This window comes from Oncorhynchus mykiss, chromosome 8, assembly GCF_013265735.2.
Source record: "Oncorhynchus mykiss isolate Arlee chromosome 8, USDA_OmykA_1.1, whole genome shotgun sequence".
Taxonomy (NCBI): domain Eukaryota; kingdom Metazoa; phylum Chordata; class Actinopteri; order Salmoniformes; family Salmonidae; genus Oncorhynchus; species Oncorhynchus mykiss.
The window spans coordinates 67326633-67344259 of record NC_048572.1 but is presented as its reverse complement, the minus strand read 5'-3'; the positions used below and the strand labels follow the sequence as shown (position 1 = coordinate 67344259).

At 44.6% G+C, this 17627-nt stretch overlaps 1 protein-coding gene across 6 annotated transcripts in view; it reads right to left on the bottom strand.

The window, feature by feature from the left end:
- The window catches only part of LOC110530401 (histone-lysine N-methyltransferase 2C), a 139395-nt gene that overhangs the window by 85812 nt on the left and 35956 nt on the right, over positions 1 to 17627 (bottom strand). For all 6 annotated transcript variants that reach the window (XM_036986029.1, XM_036986030.1, XM_036986031.1 and 3 more), the window contains exons 4-6: positions 12177 to 12336; positions 8620 to 8856; positions 4525 to 4753 (exon numbers count right to left, since the gene is read on the bottom strand). In XM_036986029.1, coding sequence (XP_036841924.1) covers positions 4525 to 4753; positions 8620 to 8856; positions 12177 to 12336 — 626 coding nt within the window. The remainder of the gene's footprint in view (positions 1 to 4524; positions 4754 to 8619; positions 8857 to 12176; positions 12337 to 17627) is intronic.

Sequence of the window (17627 nt, the reverse complement as noted above, 5' to 3'; positions counted from 1 at the left end):
TTTTCTTTTCGGATGTTGATATATTTAATTCATTATTTTTTAATTTTACCTTTATTTAACTAGGCAAGTCAGTTAAGAACAAATTATTATTTTCAATGACGGCCTAGGAACAGTGGGTTAACTGCCTTGTTCAGGGGCAGAACGACAGATTTTTACCTTGTCAGCTCGGGGATTCGATCTTGCAACCTTTCGGTTACTAGTCCAACACCCAAACCACTCGGCTACTTGCCGCCCCGGTCAAAAGTTTGGACACACCTACTCATTCAAGGGGTTTTCTTTCTTTTTACTATATTCTACATTGTACAATAATAGTGAAGACATCAAAACTATGAAAAACACATATGGAATAATGTAGCACCCAAAAAAAGTGTTCAACAAATCTAAATATAATTTATATGTAAGATTCTTCAAATAGCCACCCTTTGCCTTGACAGCTTTGCACACGGTTGGCATTCTCTCAACCAGCTTCATGAGGTAGTTACCAGCAATGCATTTCAATTAACAAGTGTGCCTTCTTAAAAGTTAATTTGTGGAATTTCTTTCTTTCTTAATGTGTTTGAGCCAATCAGTTGTGTTGTGACAAGGTGGGGGGTATACAGAAGATAGCCCTATTGTGGGAATTGCTTCATATGTAGCCATATATGTTCCATGTGTTGGAACTGGTTCAAGACTGTTGGAAAATCATTCCAGGTGAAGCTGGTTGAGAGAATACCAAGCGTGTGCAAAGCTGTCATCAAGGCAAAGGTTGGCTATTTGAAGAATTTCAAATATAAAATATAACATTTTTGGTTACTACAAGATTCCATGTGTTATTTCACAGTTTTGATGTCTTCACTATTATTCTACAAAGTAGAAAATAGTCCAAATAAAGAAATGTGTTCTAAAACTTTTGACCGGTAGTGTAGGCCACCAAGTAATAACAGTCAATATCTAAACAATATGTGTGAAATGCTTGACAGTGTATGTGATGTAAAAAGAGAGGTCGACTTTCATGGGGAATCTTGACTGGTTTTCATCAAGCTGTCCGCTCAAGAGGAAGCTTCTTACTGTAACCAGTGCCTAGTGCCTGTAATCTGGTTCAGGTTATTAATCAACCTACCAGGGTGTTTACAAACACTACAGGAACAAGATCAATCACATTTTTACTAATACTGTAGAACTTTGTTCTAAAGCTGTATCTGTACCCATTGGATGCAGTGATCACAATATAGTCGCTAGATCCAGGAAAGCCAAAGTTCCAACAGCTGGGCCTAAAATAGTGTATAAGATTTTGCTGTGACTCCTATGTGGATGATGTTAAAATATTTGTTAGTCTGATGTGATTAATGAGGAGCATCCAGACGCTGCACTTGATGAATTTAAGAAATTGCTTCTTCCAATTATTGATAAACATGCACCTGTTAAGAAACGGACAGTTAAGGCTCCATGGATTGATGAGGAATTTATAAACTGAATGGTTGAAAGAGATGGGGCAAAAGGAGGGGCTGCGCATCTGACTGGCTGACTTACTGCAAATTAGGAGATGTGACTAAACTCAACAAAAAGAAGAAGAAACTGTATTCTGAAGCCAAGATCAATGATATAAAGATTGATGGGACAAAAACTTGAGTTGTTTAAATGAAATGATGGGCAGAAAGACAAATTCCATCGAATCAGATGGCTTATTTATCACAAAACAATTTGATGTTGCCAATTATTTTAATGATTACTTCATTGACAAAGTGGGCAACCAAAAACAATCAAGAAACATAGAGTATTACATAGAGCAATTATTGCATGGAACTCCATTCCATCTCATATTGCTCAAATGAACAGCAAACCTGAACAGCAAACCTAAAAAAAAACAGATAAAACAACACCTAACGGCTCAACACCTAACGGCACAACACCTAACGGCACAACACCTAACGGCACAACACCCAACGGCACAACACCTAACGGCGCAATACCTAACGGCACAACACCTAACGGCACAATACCTAACGGCACAATACCTAACACCTAACGGCACAACACCTAACGGCACAATACCTAACGGCACAACACCTAACGGCACGACACCTAACGGCACAACACCTAACGGCACGACACCTAACGGCACAATACCTAACGGCACAACACCTAACGGCTCAACACCTAACGGCACAACACCAATCGGCACAATACCTAATGGCACAACACCAATCGGCACAAAACCAAACGGCACAAAACCAAACGGCACAAAACCAAACGGCACAACACCAAACGGCACAACACAACACCTAACGGCACAACACCTAACGGCACAACACCTAACGGCACGACACCTAACGGCACGACACCAAACTGCACGACACCAAACTGCACGACACCAAACTGCACGACAATACCTAACGGCACAACACCTAACGGCACAACACCTAACGGCACAACACCTAACGGCACAATACCTAACGGCACAATACCTAACACCTAACGGCACAATACCTAACACCTAACAACACAACACCTAACGGCACAACACCTAACGGCACAACACCTAACGGCACAATACCTAACACCTAACGGCACAACACCTAACGGCACAACACCTAACGGCACAACACCTAACGGCACAATACCTAACACCTAACAGCACAATACCTAACACCTAACGGCACAATACCTAACACCTAACAACACAACACCTAACGGCACAACACCTAACGGCACAATACCTAACACCTAACGGCACAACACCTAACGGCACAACACCTAACGGCACAACACCCAACGGCACAACACCCAACGGCACAACACCTAACGGCACAACACCTAACGGCACAATACCTAACGGCACAATACCTAACGGCACAACACCAATCGGCACAAAACCAAACGGCACAACACCAAACGGCACAACACCAAACGGCACAACACAACACCAAACGGCACAACACCTAACTGCACGACACCAAACTGCACGACACCAAACTGCACGACAATACCTAACGGCACAATACCTAACACCTAACGGCACAACACCTAACGGCACAACACCTAACGGCACAACACCTAACGGCACAATACCTAACGGCACAATACCTAACGGCACAATACCTAACACCTAACGGCACAACACCTAACGGCACAACACCTAACGGCACAATACCTAACACCTAACGGCACAATACCTAACACCTAACGGCACAATACCTAACGGCACAACACCTAACGGCACAACACCTAACGACACAACGGCACAACACCTAACGGCACAATACCCAACGGCACAACACCTAACGGCACAACACCTAACGGCACAACACCTAACGGCACAACACCTAACGACACAACGGCACAACACCTAACGGCACAATACCTAACGGCACAATACCTAACGGCACAATACCTAACGGCACAATACCTAACGGCACAACACCTAACGGCACAACACCTAACGGCACAACACCTAACGGCACAATACCTAACGGCACAACACCTAACGGCACGACACCTAACGGCACAATACCTAAGGGCACAATACCTAACGGCACAACACCTAACGGCACAAAACCAAATGGCACAAAACCAAACGGCTCAACACCTAACGGCACAACACCTAACGGCACAACACCTAACGGCACAATACCTAACACCTAACGGCACAACACCTAACGGCACGACACCTAACGGCACGACACCTAACGGCACAACACCTAACGGCACAATACCTAACGGCACGACACCTAACGGCACAATACCTAACGGCACGACACCTAACGGCACGACACCTAACGGCACAACACCTAACGGCACAACACCTAACGGCACAATACCTTACGGCACAATACCTAACGGCACAATACCTAACGGCTCAACACCTAACGGCACAATACCTAACGGCACAACACCTCTCCACTATTTGACCTAGTTTGTGTGTATGTATTGATATGTAGGCACGTATGCCTTGTTTCCAATTGATGTAGTTCTGTCCTTGAGATGTCTATTAATGTTCTGTATTGTGTCATGTTTTGTGTGGACCCCAGGAAGAGTCTGCTGCTTTTGCCACAGCTAATGGGGATCCTAAAAAATACCAAATACCAAATGTCCCAGAGTTTGTTTAGAATAGGCCATTTCTTTCTCACATAGAACGACAAGCTGACCAACAGAATAGGTACACTTTTCTACTATGCTGGATAGTAGATTGACATAGACTAGTGATTTTGCTGTTCATTACTCATCTTGTTGGCTGAGGAAACGTAAATGTGGACAGTTATTCTAGCATCTTCAAATTCGGTAAGAAGGACACACACCTTTGCAATCTAAATTTGATTTCTGACATTCTGAGCAAGTGGTTGGACGTCCTAACTAGGTTACACAGCCAATGCATTACATATGGGTCTGGTAAGTTTCTCAAATGTCCGGTCAATTAAAATGCTGCTGGTCACATTTTGCTAACGGAAACCCTTATCTATAGACACAGTTAAATCATATTCTCTATAGAGTGTATAATCCCATTTACTTAATAGACGTTTTATCATGAGAGGACTGTGGGCTGCTCACCTCTGTGCTCCCTGAGTCGATGGCTATGTCCACGTTGAGCAGTGATTGTCCCTCGCCTTCACACACGCCTTGCGACCACAACGCACAACAGTGATGCGCCAAGCACTGCCCCGACTCCTCAAAGAAAGACTGGACGTCCACATCTCCTGGGAGGCCGACGTGAGCCAGCTCATCCCACAACCTGCTGGCCTTGTCTGGGTCGGGTAACTCCCCATGGCTCTCAGCTCCACTGGAAGAGAGATGAAGAGGGAGAGATGAGTTAAAATAACTGGAGGTGAGGCGGAGGTAGAAAGAGTTGAAAAAGCAAAGTGAGGCAAGCTGGGCAGGAACGAAGAGGGATAGAAAACTAAATGGTAAAAGAAGTGATGCAAAGCATAAATGAGAAGAAATAAGGCAGAGAAGAGAGGAGGAGAGATAGGATGAGAGGAAAAATGTTAGAGAGCAGAAAAGGGAGAGAGCAGTAGAGGAGGAGGAGGAGGGGGTGAAAGCGGGTCGTGACACACAAGAGGCTGGCTGTTCTGTCTCATGAAATCTGCTGCAAGGGAAACGGTTCCCAGAGTCCTTGCTCTAGTGAGTTGCCGAGCATGCGGAAAATATGGCAAGAGGGAATTAGCATTTAAAATAACTAGTTGGTTTCAGTAAACAGTAAACACACAAACAGCCAAAACTGAGAGAGTGAAGGCTAGGATGAGGATGAAGAAGTCATAATGATATTCACTGTATAATGCCTTGTCATTGTTATGGCCCTCCTGACCAGAGCGTACATATTGTGCAAAATAGGCTAGCATTCAATTCCATCCTCTATCCCTTTTCTTGAAATGTCCTTCTCCTCTTCACCCTCCGTCCTCTTGCCACCCTCTCTCTCTCTCTGTGGCACAGTCTAGCCTAGAGACACTACCAATCACACTGCTCCAACAATAATGCCTGGCTGGCGTTGGATCGCTGCCAGGCGTGTTGCGGTGGATGTGTGTGTATATATGTACGCTCTGCTCTCTGTGCACATTACGTCACAGGGACCCCAGGGAGAGACACTATTGGCTCCAAAGAACACAAACAAATTAGACAGCTGTCCGAAACACGTCCAGGGAGGGTCCTTTGTTGGCACAGTGCACAGTACGCGCACACACGCACTTACGTGTTAGTCTTACTCTACATGGCATAGTAGGACCATTGGGGACCCCAGCAGGCAGAAAAGGCTTGCCAAGGGGGAGCAGAGCGGCGCTAATTTAGCTTTCAAGAGCAGAGTGCTAATATGACCTGCTAAGCCAGAGTATGGTCATCCATTAAGGCCTGCGAGGAGAGTGAATGCACAGGCCTCTCTGCCCTGCGTGTGGATTGTTGATTTAATTTGCGAGGGAAGGGGTGCTAATTTAGCCCTGGAAAGTTCAGAGTTAATGTCTGGAACCCTCTCAGATAATTGATCACATTAGCACAATGTGAGGCGAGAGGTAAGGTGGGGTTCACGAGCATTCATATACTCACTCAGACCCTTCCTCTGACACAGGAGAGGATGAAATAGTACACAAAGCACTTACTCCACGCATATGCAATACATTAGCAGACACTCAAGACATCAACTCTGAGATTAGAGTTCAGCTGCCAGCTGAAATCATCCACTATGATGACATGTTGCACACACATCTTTGTTTGCTGCTGTTTTTGTGTCCCTTTGTTTTGATGTTTCTGTGTCATGTTGCTCACTCCCTGCCCAGGCGTCTGTATTGGTAAGGCGTCTTTATTGGCAAGGCCGTATTGACAGGCAAGGCCGCATGGACAGGCAAGGCCGTATGGACAGGCAAGGCCGTATGGACAGGCAAGGCCGTATGGACAGGAGTCTGTATCAGACAGGAGTCTGTATGGGACAGGGGTCTGTATTGGACAGGGGTCTGTATTGGACAGGGGTCTGTATCGGACAGGGGTCTGTATCGGACAGGGGTCTGTATCGGACAGGCGTCTGTATTGGTAAGACGTTTGTATGGACAGGCGTCTGTATTGGTAAGACGTTTGTATGGACAGGTGTTTGTATTGGTAAGACGTTTGTATGGACAGGCGTTTGTATTGGTAAGACGTTTGTATGGACAGGTGTTTGTATTGGTAAGACGTTTGTATGGACAGGCGTTTGTATTGGTAAGACGTTTGTATGGACAGGTGTTTGTATTGGTAAGACGTCTGTATGGACAGGCGTTTGTATTGGTAAGACGTTTGTATGGACAGGTGTTTGTATTGGTAAGACGTTTGTATGGACAGGCGTTTGTATTGGTAAGACGTTTGTATGGACAGGCGTCTGTATTGGTAAGACGTTTGTATGGACAGGCGTCTGTATTGGTAATACGTCTGTATGGACAGGTGTTTGTATTGGTAAGACGTTTGTATAGACAGGCGTCTGTATTGGTAAGACGTTTGTATGGACAGGCGTCTGTATTGGTAAGACGTTTGTATGGACAGGCGTCTGTATTGGTAATACGTCTGTATGGACAGGCGTCTGTATTGGTAAGACGTATGTATGGACAGGCGTCTGTATTGGTAAGACGTTTGTATGGACAGGCGTCTGTATTGGTAAGACGTTTGTATGGACAGGCGTCTGTATTGGTAAGACGTTTGTATGGACAGGCGTTTGTATTGGTAAGACGTATGTATTGGTAAGACGTTTGTATGGACAGGAGTCTGTATCGGACAGGCGTCTGTATTGGTAAGACGTATGTATTGGTAAGACGTTTGTATGGACAGGCGTTTGTATTGGTAAGACGTATGTATTGGTAAGACGTTTGTATGGACAGGAGTCTGTATTGGTAAGACGTATGTATTGGTAAGACGTTTGTATGGACAGGCTTCTGTATTGGTAATACGTCTGTATGGACAGGCTTCTGTATTGGTAATACGTCTGTATGGACAGGCTTCTGTATTGGTAAGACGTTTGTATAGACAGGCGTCTGTATTGGTAAGACGTTTGTATGGACAGGCGTCTGTATTGGTAAGACGTTTGTATGGACAGGCGTTTGTATTGGTAAGACGTTTGTATGGACAGGCGTCTGTATTGGTAATACGTCTGCCAATACAAACGCCTGTCCATACAGACGTATTACCAATACAGACGCCTGTCCATACAAACGTCTTACCAATACATACGTCTTACCAATACAAACGCCTGTCCATACAGACGTATTACCAATACAGACGCCTGTCCATACAAACGTCTTACCAATACATACGTCTTACCAATACAGACGCCTGTCCGATACAGACTCCTGTCCATACAAACGTCTTACCAATACATACGTCTTACCAATACAGACGCCTGTCCATACAGACGTATTACCAATACAGACGCCTGTCCATACAGACGTATTACCAATACAAACGCCTGTCCATACAAACGTCTTACCAATACAAACGCCTGTCCATACAAACGTCTTACCAATACAAACGCCTGTCCATACAGACGTCTTGCCAATACAAACGCCTGTCCATACAAACGTCTTACCAATACAAACGCCTGTCCATACAGACGTATTACCAATACAGACGCCTGTCCATACAGACGTCTGTATGGACAGGCGTTTGTATTGGCAAGACGTCTGTATGGACAGGCGTTTGTATTGGTAAGACGTTTGTATGGACAGGCGTTTGTATTGGCAAGACGTCTGTATGGACAGGCGTTTGTATTGGTAAGACGTTTGTATGGACAGGCGTTTGTATTGGTAAGACGTTTGTATGGACAGGCGTTTGTATTGGTAATACGTCTGTATGGACAGGCGTCTGTATTGGTAAGACGTTTGTATGGACAGGCGTTTGTATTGGTAAGACGTTTGTATAGACAGGTGTCTGTATTGGTAAGACGTCTGTATGGACAGGTGTCTGTATTGGTAAGACGTCTGTATGGACAGGCGTCTGTATGAACAGGCAAGGCTGGCCAAATAAACAGCCTGTGACATCAAAGCAGCAGAGAGCCCAGCTCTCGTTCCATACAGCTCATTAACCGGTTACAGAGGCCATCACAGATTTCACCGTCCCTGCTCGCCCAGACCGGACCAGGCTAGCTTTACCAGCCAAACCCTTTCAGACAGCCGTGTCATCCAGCCAGCCAGGCCTACTTACTTCTGTGTGCCTCTCTGTCCTGAACTGGCATCTCCGGCTGCATCGCTGGGCTGAGTGTTTCTGTCAACACCGCTGTCATCTCTGCCGTATCCTTTGCTGGCCTTGCTGTGGTCGTTGGCCTGGCCTCCTCCTCCTGTCGCATTGCGCTCGTGTCCAGGCGAGGAGTCGAACACTTGGAGATCCCCCTGACCCAGCAGACTGCGGCCGCCACAGTAACAGAAGGCACAGAGCTGCTCACTGAGAGAGGGAGAGAGGGACTGTCAGTTAATTATATATACCCAGTGGGACATTCAGCCATGCATCATGGTCAGTGGCTGGCCGTGAATTACTTCTCTTCGGTTCGGTATGGCACGGTCAGGCGCGAACAAAGCAAGGGTGCACACACACGTCTATATTTGTGTTGCAATTCCCAACAGTATTCCTTTCTTACAACAAACATCTGTGGGAATTGAAAGTTACACGTAGTATGGGCCTTTGATACACATCTACTCAAATCAATAGATTAAGTAACATCCATCCATCCGAGGATCCAAAACAGAGGACCTCGAGCCGCCATAGAGGGAGCGGCAGACAGGCTGGGAGTGAAGGAAAGTAAAGCAAACCAGGCAGATCAGACCAGAGCAGGTTGTACATATTTATCAGGTTGGTTTCTGAGGGAGGAGATGGGTTTGTTGATAAGATTCCTGGAGAGATGCTGCCTGCTTAACTGGTCGGTCCGCCCGCCCGCCCCTCTATCCTCCATCACCAGCATCGACAATGCAGTCAGTCTGAAAGATTGATTACAACCTTTAACAGAGTGGCACCTATGACGGGGGGGGGGGGGGGGGGGGGGGGGGGGGTAATGTTCCTGTTCCCACTCCCGGCTGGTAACTCAATGCTCTGACACACCGGAGATGCCCCCGTACATGTGTGTATTTGTCCATAAATGAGAATATGCATGCAAGCTGTGGTGTCTACATACTGAATGTGTACTGATGAAGAACGATGGATACATACACTATATACACAAAAGTATGTGGACACACCTTCGGCTATCTCCGTCATAGCTGTTGATGACATGTGTATAACATCGAGCACACAGCCATGCAATCTCCAAAGACAAACATTGGCAGTAGAATGGCCTTACTGAAGAGCTCAGTGACTTTAAACGTGGCACCGTCATAGGATGCCACCCTTCCAACCAGTCAGTTGATCAAATTTCTGCCCTGCTAGAGCTGCCCCGGTACACTATAAGTGAAGTGGAAACGTCTAGGGGCGACAACGGCTCAGCCCCAAAGTAGTAGGTCACACAACCTCACAGAATGAGACTGCCGAGTGCTGAAGTGCGTAACAATTGTCTGTCCTTGGTTGCAACACTCACTACAGTGATCAAAACTGCCTCTGGAAGCAAGGTCAGCACAAGAACTGATCGTCGGGAGCTTCATGAAATGGGTTTCCATGGCCGAGCAGCCGCACACAAGCCTAAGAACAGGATGAGCAATGTTAAGCTCGCCGCCATTGGACTGGAGCAGTGAAACGCGTTCTCTGGATTGATGAATGACGCTGCACCACCCATCTGGTAGTTCGACGGACAAATCTGGGTTTGGTGGGTGCCAGGAGAATGCTACCTGCCCGAATGCATAGTGCCCACTGTAAAGTTTGGTGGATGAGAAATAATGGTCTGGTGCTGGTGTCCATGGTTAGGCTCCTTAGTTACAGTGAAGGGAAGTCTTAACGCTACAGCATACAATGACATTCTAGACAATTCTGTGCTTCCAACTTTGTCGCAACAGTTTGGGGAAGGCTCTTTCCTGGCTCTTTCAACGCCCCCTGTGCATAAAGCAAGGTCCATACAGAAATGGTTTGTCGAGATCGGTGTGGAAGAACTTGACTGGCCTGAACAGAACCCTGACCTCAACTCCATCAAACCTTTGGAATTAATTGGAACACTGACTGCGAGCCAGGTCTAAGTGCCCAACATCACTAATGCTCTTGTGACTGATTGGAAGCAAGTCCCCGCAGCAATGTTCCAACTAGTGGAAATTCTTCCCAAAAGAGTGGAGGCTGTAATAACAGCAAAGGAGGGACCAACTCCATATACAGTGCATTCGGTAAGTATTCTGGCCCCTTGACTTTTTCCACATGTTGTTATGTTACAGCCTTATTCGAAAATGGATTTAAAAAAAATATCTACACAACACCCCATAATTATTTTACTTTTTGATGTGTGTGTGGTTGTGAATTGTTCGATACTCCTGCACTGTTGGAGCTAGGAACACAAGCATTTCACTACACCAGCAATAATATCTGCTAAATATGTATATGTGACCAATAAAATTAGATTTGATTTCCTAATGAAAGATGCTTTTTTTTACATTTTTGAAAATGTATCAAAAAAGAAAAACTGAAGCAGGTTTCCATCAAGGATCTTTTTGTACTTTGCTAGTCTCCCAGTCCCTGCCACTAAAAAATATTCCCACAGTATGATGCTGCCACCACCGTGCTTCACTGTAGGGATGGTGCCAGGTTTCCTCCAGACTTGACGCTTGGCATTCAGGCCAAAGAGTTCAATCTTGGTTTCATCAGACCAGAGAATTTTGTTTCTCATGGTCTGAAAGTCCATAGGTGCCTTTTGGCAAACTCCAAGCGGGCTGTCATATGCCTTTTAATGAGGAGTGGCTTCTGTCTGGCCACTCTAACATAAAGGCCTGATTGGTGGAGTGCTGCAGAGATGGTTGTGCTTCTGGAAGGTTCTCCCATCTGTACATCTCTCTGGAGCTCTATTATCGGGTTCTTGGTCACCTCCCTGATCAAGGCCATTCTCCCCTGATGAATCTGTTTGGCCCGGGCGGCCAGCTCTAGGAAGAGTCTTGGTGGTTCCAAACCTCTTTAGTTTGAGAATGATGGAGGCCACTGTGTTCTTGGGGACCTTCAATGCTGCAGAATTTTTTTGGCACCCTTCCCCAGTTCTGTGCCTCGACACAATCCTCTCGTCTCGGAGCTCTGCGGACAATTCCTTCAACCTCATGGCTTGGTTTTTGCTCTGACATGCACTGTCAACTGTGGGACCTTATATAGACAGGTGTGTGCCTTTCCAAATCCTGTCCAATCAGTTGAATTTACCACAGGTGGACTCCAACCAAGTTGTAGAAACATCTCAAGGATGATTAATGGAAACAGGACGCACTTGAGCTCAATTCCGAGTCTCATAGCAAAGGGTCTGAATACTTATGTAAATACGGTATTTCTGTTTTTATTTGTGATAAAACTTGCAAACATTTCTAAAAACCTGTTTTCGCTTTGTCATTAAGGGTTTGTGTGTAAATTGATGAGGGGGAAAAAATATTTTATAAATTTAAGGATAAGGCTGGAATGTAACAAAATGTGGAAAAAGTGAAGGGGTCTGAATACTTTCCGAATGCACTAATTGCCAATGATTTTGGAATGAGATGTTCGACAAGCAGGTGTCCACATACTTTTGGTCATGTAGTGTATCACATTAATCAATATACACCGTACATAAACACAGATCCACCCCTCATAGCCATGACTTGCTGTGATGGAACTCTCAGACTGACCTGCTTTTAACTCCTCTGTTGGTGATAGGACCAGAAAGCTCAGCTGCTTCACAAGTCTGAGGGCTCTGGACCTGGGGAGAAGAGGGCTTCTCTTCCCCCTCCCCTGGTCCTTCAGTGGCACCCACCTCCACACTCTCCACAGGCTGCTTGGCTGGTGTATCTGATGGTGGATGGAGACACAGGGGACAGGGTTTAGGGGTAGAAAAACATGAATATCTACGCATAGAATCTCACGAGTATGTTTCCATATAATCCTACCAGTAATGTATATTTGTGTCAATGGTTAACATGACATTTCAAACCATGCCCTGAAGTAATCACCCATCTACCAAAAGTGATTGAGAATACAGCCATGAACCCTAACTGAAAAAGTTGACTGGTCTTGACTTTTCTTCCATGCAGTTTACTCCAGGTCAGAAACATAAACACCCACTTTGTTAGAGAAAGAGATGGATGGTGGGAATTTGGAGACCATATGCTAGAGCACTGATTGCTGTAAACCCAAGGGGAGCCCAGAGGCAGGCTGCCTGTCATATATGACAAAAACAACGTCGACAGAACCACCAATGACACACATCAGACAAACAGAGCAGAGTGTTACTATAAACCTGAAAACACTGTTGTGGCTATTGGCCTCTGGAATAGCATCTTACACAGAGACTTTGAACATTGGCTTATAATTGGATGTCTGACCAGTAACCTCGGAGTGGTTTGGGTTTGTGATCTGTGGTTGGCCTGCTTTGGTAGTTACATTCCATCTATTGGTGGTTTGTTATTTTGATGAGCATTTAGCTAGCGTGTTACTACAATTTGGGGTTAAATTAAGCTATTTAGTCCCAATGCCAAGGGTCAAAGGTCTTCTCCAAGGTACATACACTAGCGGTCAAAGGGTTTAGATCACCTACTCATTCAAGGGTTTTTCTTTCTTTTTAATATTTGACAACATAAAAAAGTGTTAAACAAATCAAAACATATTTTATATTTGAGATTCTTCAAAATAGCCACCCTTAGGCCTCCCGGGTGGCGCAGTGGTTAAGGGCGCTGTACTGCAGCGCCAGCTGTGCCACCAGACTCTGGGTTCGTGCCCAGGCTCTGTCGTAAGCGGCCGCGACCGGGAGGTCCGTGGGGCGACGCACAATTGGCATGGTGCGGCTGGCTTCCAGGTTGGATGCACGCTGTGGGTTGTGTATCGGAGAAGGCATGACTTTCAACCTTCGTCTCTCCCGAGCCCGTACGGGAGTTGTAACGATGAGACAAGATAGTAGCTACTAACAATTGGATACCACGAAATTGGGGAGAAAAAGGGAGTAAAATTGTTTTTTTAAATAGCTTGATGACAGCTTCGGACACTCTTGGCATTCTCTCAGCCAGCTCATGAGGTAGTCACCTAGAATGCATTTCAATTAACAGTTCATCTGTTAATCTGTTGAATATATTTCCTTCTTTAAGAAGGAAATGAGCCAATCTGTTGTTGTGACAACATAGGGGGGTATACAGAAGAAAGCCCTTTTTGGTATACAGAAGAAAGCCCTTTTTGGTAAAAGACCAAGTCCATATTATGGCAAGAACAGCTCAAAGAAGCAAACAACTGTCGATCCTTACTTTAAGACATGAAGGTCAGTCAGAGGAAATTTTGAAGAACTTAGAAAGTTTCTTCAAGTGCAGTCGCAAAAACCATCAAGCGCAATGATGAAACTGGCTCTCACGAGGACCGCCACAGGAAAGGAAGACCCAGAGTTACCTCTGCTGCAGAGGATAAGTTCAATAGAGTTACCAGCCTCAGAAATTGCAGCCTAAATAAATGCTCCACAGAGTTCAAGTAACAGACACATCACAACATCAACTGTTCAGAGGAGACTGTGTGAATCAGGTCTACATGGTCAAATTTCTGCAAAGAAACCACTACTAAAGGACACCAATAATAAGAAGAGACTTGCTTGGGCTAAAAAAACACAAGCAATTTACATTAGACAGGAGGAAATCTGTCCTTTGGTCTGGAGCAACCGCTCGTGTTTTTGTGAGACAACGGTGTCGGTGATCGGATGATCTCCACATGTTGTTCCCACCATAAAGCATGGAGGTGGTGGTGTTATGATGTGGGGGTGCTTTGCTGGTGACACTGTTGGTGATTTATTTAGAATTCAAGGCACACTTAACCAGCATGGCTACCACAACATTCTGCAGCGATATGCCATCCCATCTGGTTTGGACTTAGAGGAACTATCATTTGTTTTTCAACAGGACATTGACCCAACACACCTCCAGACTGTGCAATGGCTATTTTACCAAGGAGAGTGATGGAGTGCTGCATCAGATGACCTGGCCTCCACAATCACCTGACCTCAACCAAATTGAGATGGTTTGGGATGAGTCGGGCCGCAGAGTGAAGGAAAAGCAGTCAACAAGTGCTTAGCATATGTGGGAACTCCTGTTGGAAAAGCATTACAGGTGAAGCTAGATGAGAGAAAGCCAAGAGTGGCAAAGCTGTCATCAAAGCAAAGGGTGGCTATTGAAGAATCTCAAATATAAAATATATTTGGATTTGTTTAACAATTTTTTGGTTAATACATGATTCCATGTGTGTTATTTCATCGCTTTGATGTATTCACTATTATTCTACAATGTAAAAAAATAGTACAAATAAAGAAAAACCCTTGAATGAGTAGGTGTTCTAAAACTTTGGACAGGTAGTGTAGAGTTCCGTGTTCAGGTTTGATGGTCAGCAATGTATGAATAACCAATTGCTATGGCGATTGGCTTGAAAGAAATGGTAACGTTACAAGAAAGGAGAGTCAGACAGACACAGGAAGGATTGGTACTAATGTTTTGTCATGACCTCGGTGTCGACCCTTTTATTCATAGATTGTATGTTCTTGACCTCAGTTGTACACACCGCACGAAGGGCCAAGACTATTTTAAAGACACATTGTGAGGGAAGTTCCATTTTGATCCAACTACCTGGTGAGAAAGCAGCAAGTATGCTACTGCAGAGTCAACTTGCAAGAACAGCCAAAATGGAACTTTAGAGGCCAGTCATTTTATGCAATAACAGAATAGAGTGATTGTGTAACTTGTTATTCAGAATTGGGAACTTCAAACAAAAAAATCCATACCCATTGTTAAAGCAAGGTAAAATAACAACTCTCACCCCCAGCACGAACGCACACACACAGCTGAGAACAAAAAGCCATTGGCAAAATGAACAGAATCCCTCCAACTATAGAGAGAGCGAGGGAGAGGCAGCGAGAGAGCGCAGGAGGGATGCAGAGAGAGAGAGAGAGGCATGACATCACTGACATGGACCCCTCCTCCATTAGTGTCACTGTCAGACCACAGACACCATTGTCAGATCAAAGTGTTTCAGAAATAAAATTACCAGCAATACTCACTCAAAAAAACAGCCCAACAAAATGTACAAATCGTACAGATAGGCTTCAAACAGTGCAGAGAAATTAAATGAAACAAACTCAAATTAAATTAACTCTATACAGGTCTTCAATAACTCACCAATAAATAAGATGTCAATTCAGCTCCAAGAAAAATCCATTGAATATTAAAAAAAGAGGATCAAAAGCAAATCTGAGAAAAGCAAAGAAATACAACATCAGAAAGAAAAATCTAAACGTTGTTTAAATGTTTTTTTTTTGATAACGAATGTAAAACAATTAGAAACCATCTAAGACAAATGGAAAATGGAAAACATAAGCAGCAAAACAACCCAGAGCAACGCTATGACTATTTTGAAACTCTGAAACAGTATAAACATACAGTCGTGGTCAAAAGTTTTGTGAATGACACAAATATTAATTTCCAAAGTTTGCTGTGTCAGTGTCTTTAGATATTTTTGTCAGATGTTACTATGGAATACTGAAGTATAATTACAAGCATTTCATAAGTCTCAAAGGCTTATATTGACAAGTACATGAAGTTGATGCAAAGAGTCAATATTTGCAGTGTTGATCCCTTCTTTTTCAAGACCTCTGCAATCTGCCCTGGCATGCTGTCAATTAACTTCTGGGCCACATCCTGACTGATGGTAGCCCATTCTTGCATAATCAATGCTTGGAGCTTGTCAGAATTTGTGGGGTTTTGTTTGGCCACCCGCCTCTTGAGGATTGACCACAAGTTCTCAATGAGATTAAGGTCTGGTGAGTTTCCTGGCCATGGACCCAAAATATTGATGTTTTGTTCCCCGAGCCACTTAGTTATCACTTTTGCCTTATGGCAAGGTGCTCCATGCTGGAAAAGGCATTGTTTGTCACCAAACTGTTCCTGGATGGTTGGAAGAAGTTGGTCTCGGAGGATGTGTTGGTACCATTCTTTATTCATGTCTGTGTTTTTAGGCAAAATTGTGAGTGAGCCCACTCCCTTGGCTGAGAAGCAACCCCACACATGAATGGTCTCAGGATGCTTTACTGTTGGCATGACACAGAACTAATGGTAGCGCTCACCTTGTCTTCTCCGGACAAGATTTTTTCCGGATGCCCCAAACAATCGGAAAGGGGATTCATCAGAGAAAAGGACTTTACCCCAGTCCTCAGTAGTCCAATCTCTGTACCTTTTACAGAATATCAGTCTGTCCCTGATGTTTTTCCTGGAGAGAAGTTGCTTCTTTGCTGCCCTTCTTGACACCGGGCCATCCTCCAAAAGTGTTCACCTCACTGTGCGTGCAGATGCACTCACACCTGCCTGCTGCCATTTCTGAGCAAGCTCTGTACTGGTGGTGCCCCGATCCTGCAGCTGAATCAACTTTAGGAGATGGTCCTGGCGCTTGCTGGACTTTCTTGGGAGCCCTGAAGCCTTCTTCACAACAATTGAACCGCTCTCCTTGAAGTTCTTGATGATCCGATAAATGGTTGATTTAGGTGCAATCTTACTGGCAGCAATATCCTTACCTGTGAAGCCCTTTTTGTGCAAAGCAATGATGACGGCACGTATTTCCTTGCAGGTAACCATGGTTGACAGGAAGAACAGTGATTCCAAGCACCACCCTGTTTTTTAAGCTTCCAGTCTGTTATTCGAACTCAGTCAGCATGACACAGTGATCTCCAGCCTTGTCCTCGTCAACACTCACACCTGTGTTAACGAGAGAATCACTGATATGACAGCTGGTCCTTTTGTGGCAGGGCTGAAATGCGGTGGAAATGTTTTTGGGGGATTCAGTTCATTTGCATGGCAAAGAGGGACTTTGCTATTAATTGCAATTCATCTGATCACTCTTCATTCTGGAGTATATGCAAATTGCCATCATACAAACTGAGGCAGGAGACTTTGTGAAAATTAATATTTCTCAAAACTTTTGGCCACGACTGTACATTAAAATGCAAGAAATTGAATTATACCTTTAAGACACTTGACGAAATTTAAAACCTAATTGATAAAAATATGTTCTGGGACATGTGGAACAATTTAAGCATGACAAAGTCAGAAGAATTAGCCATGGAGGAATTT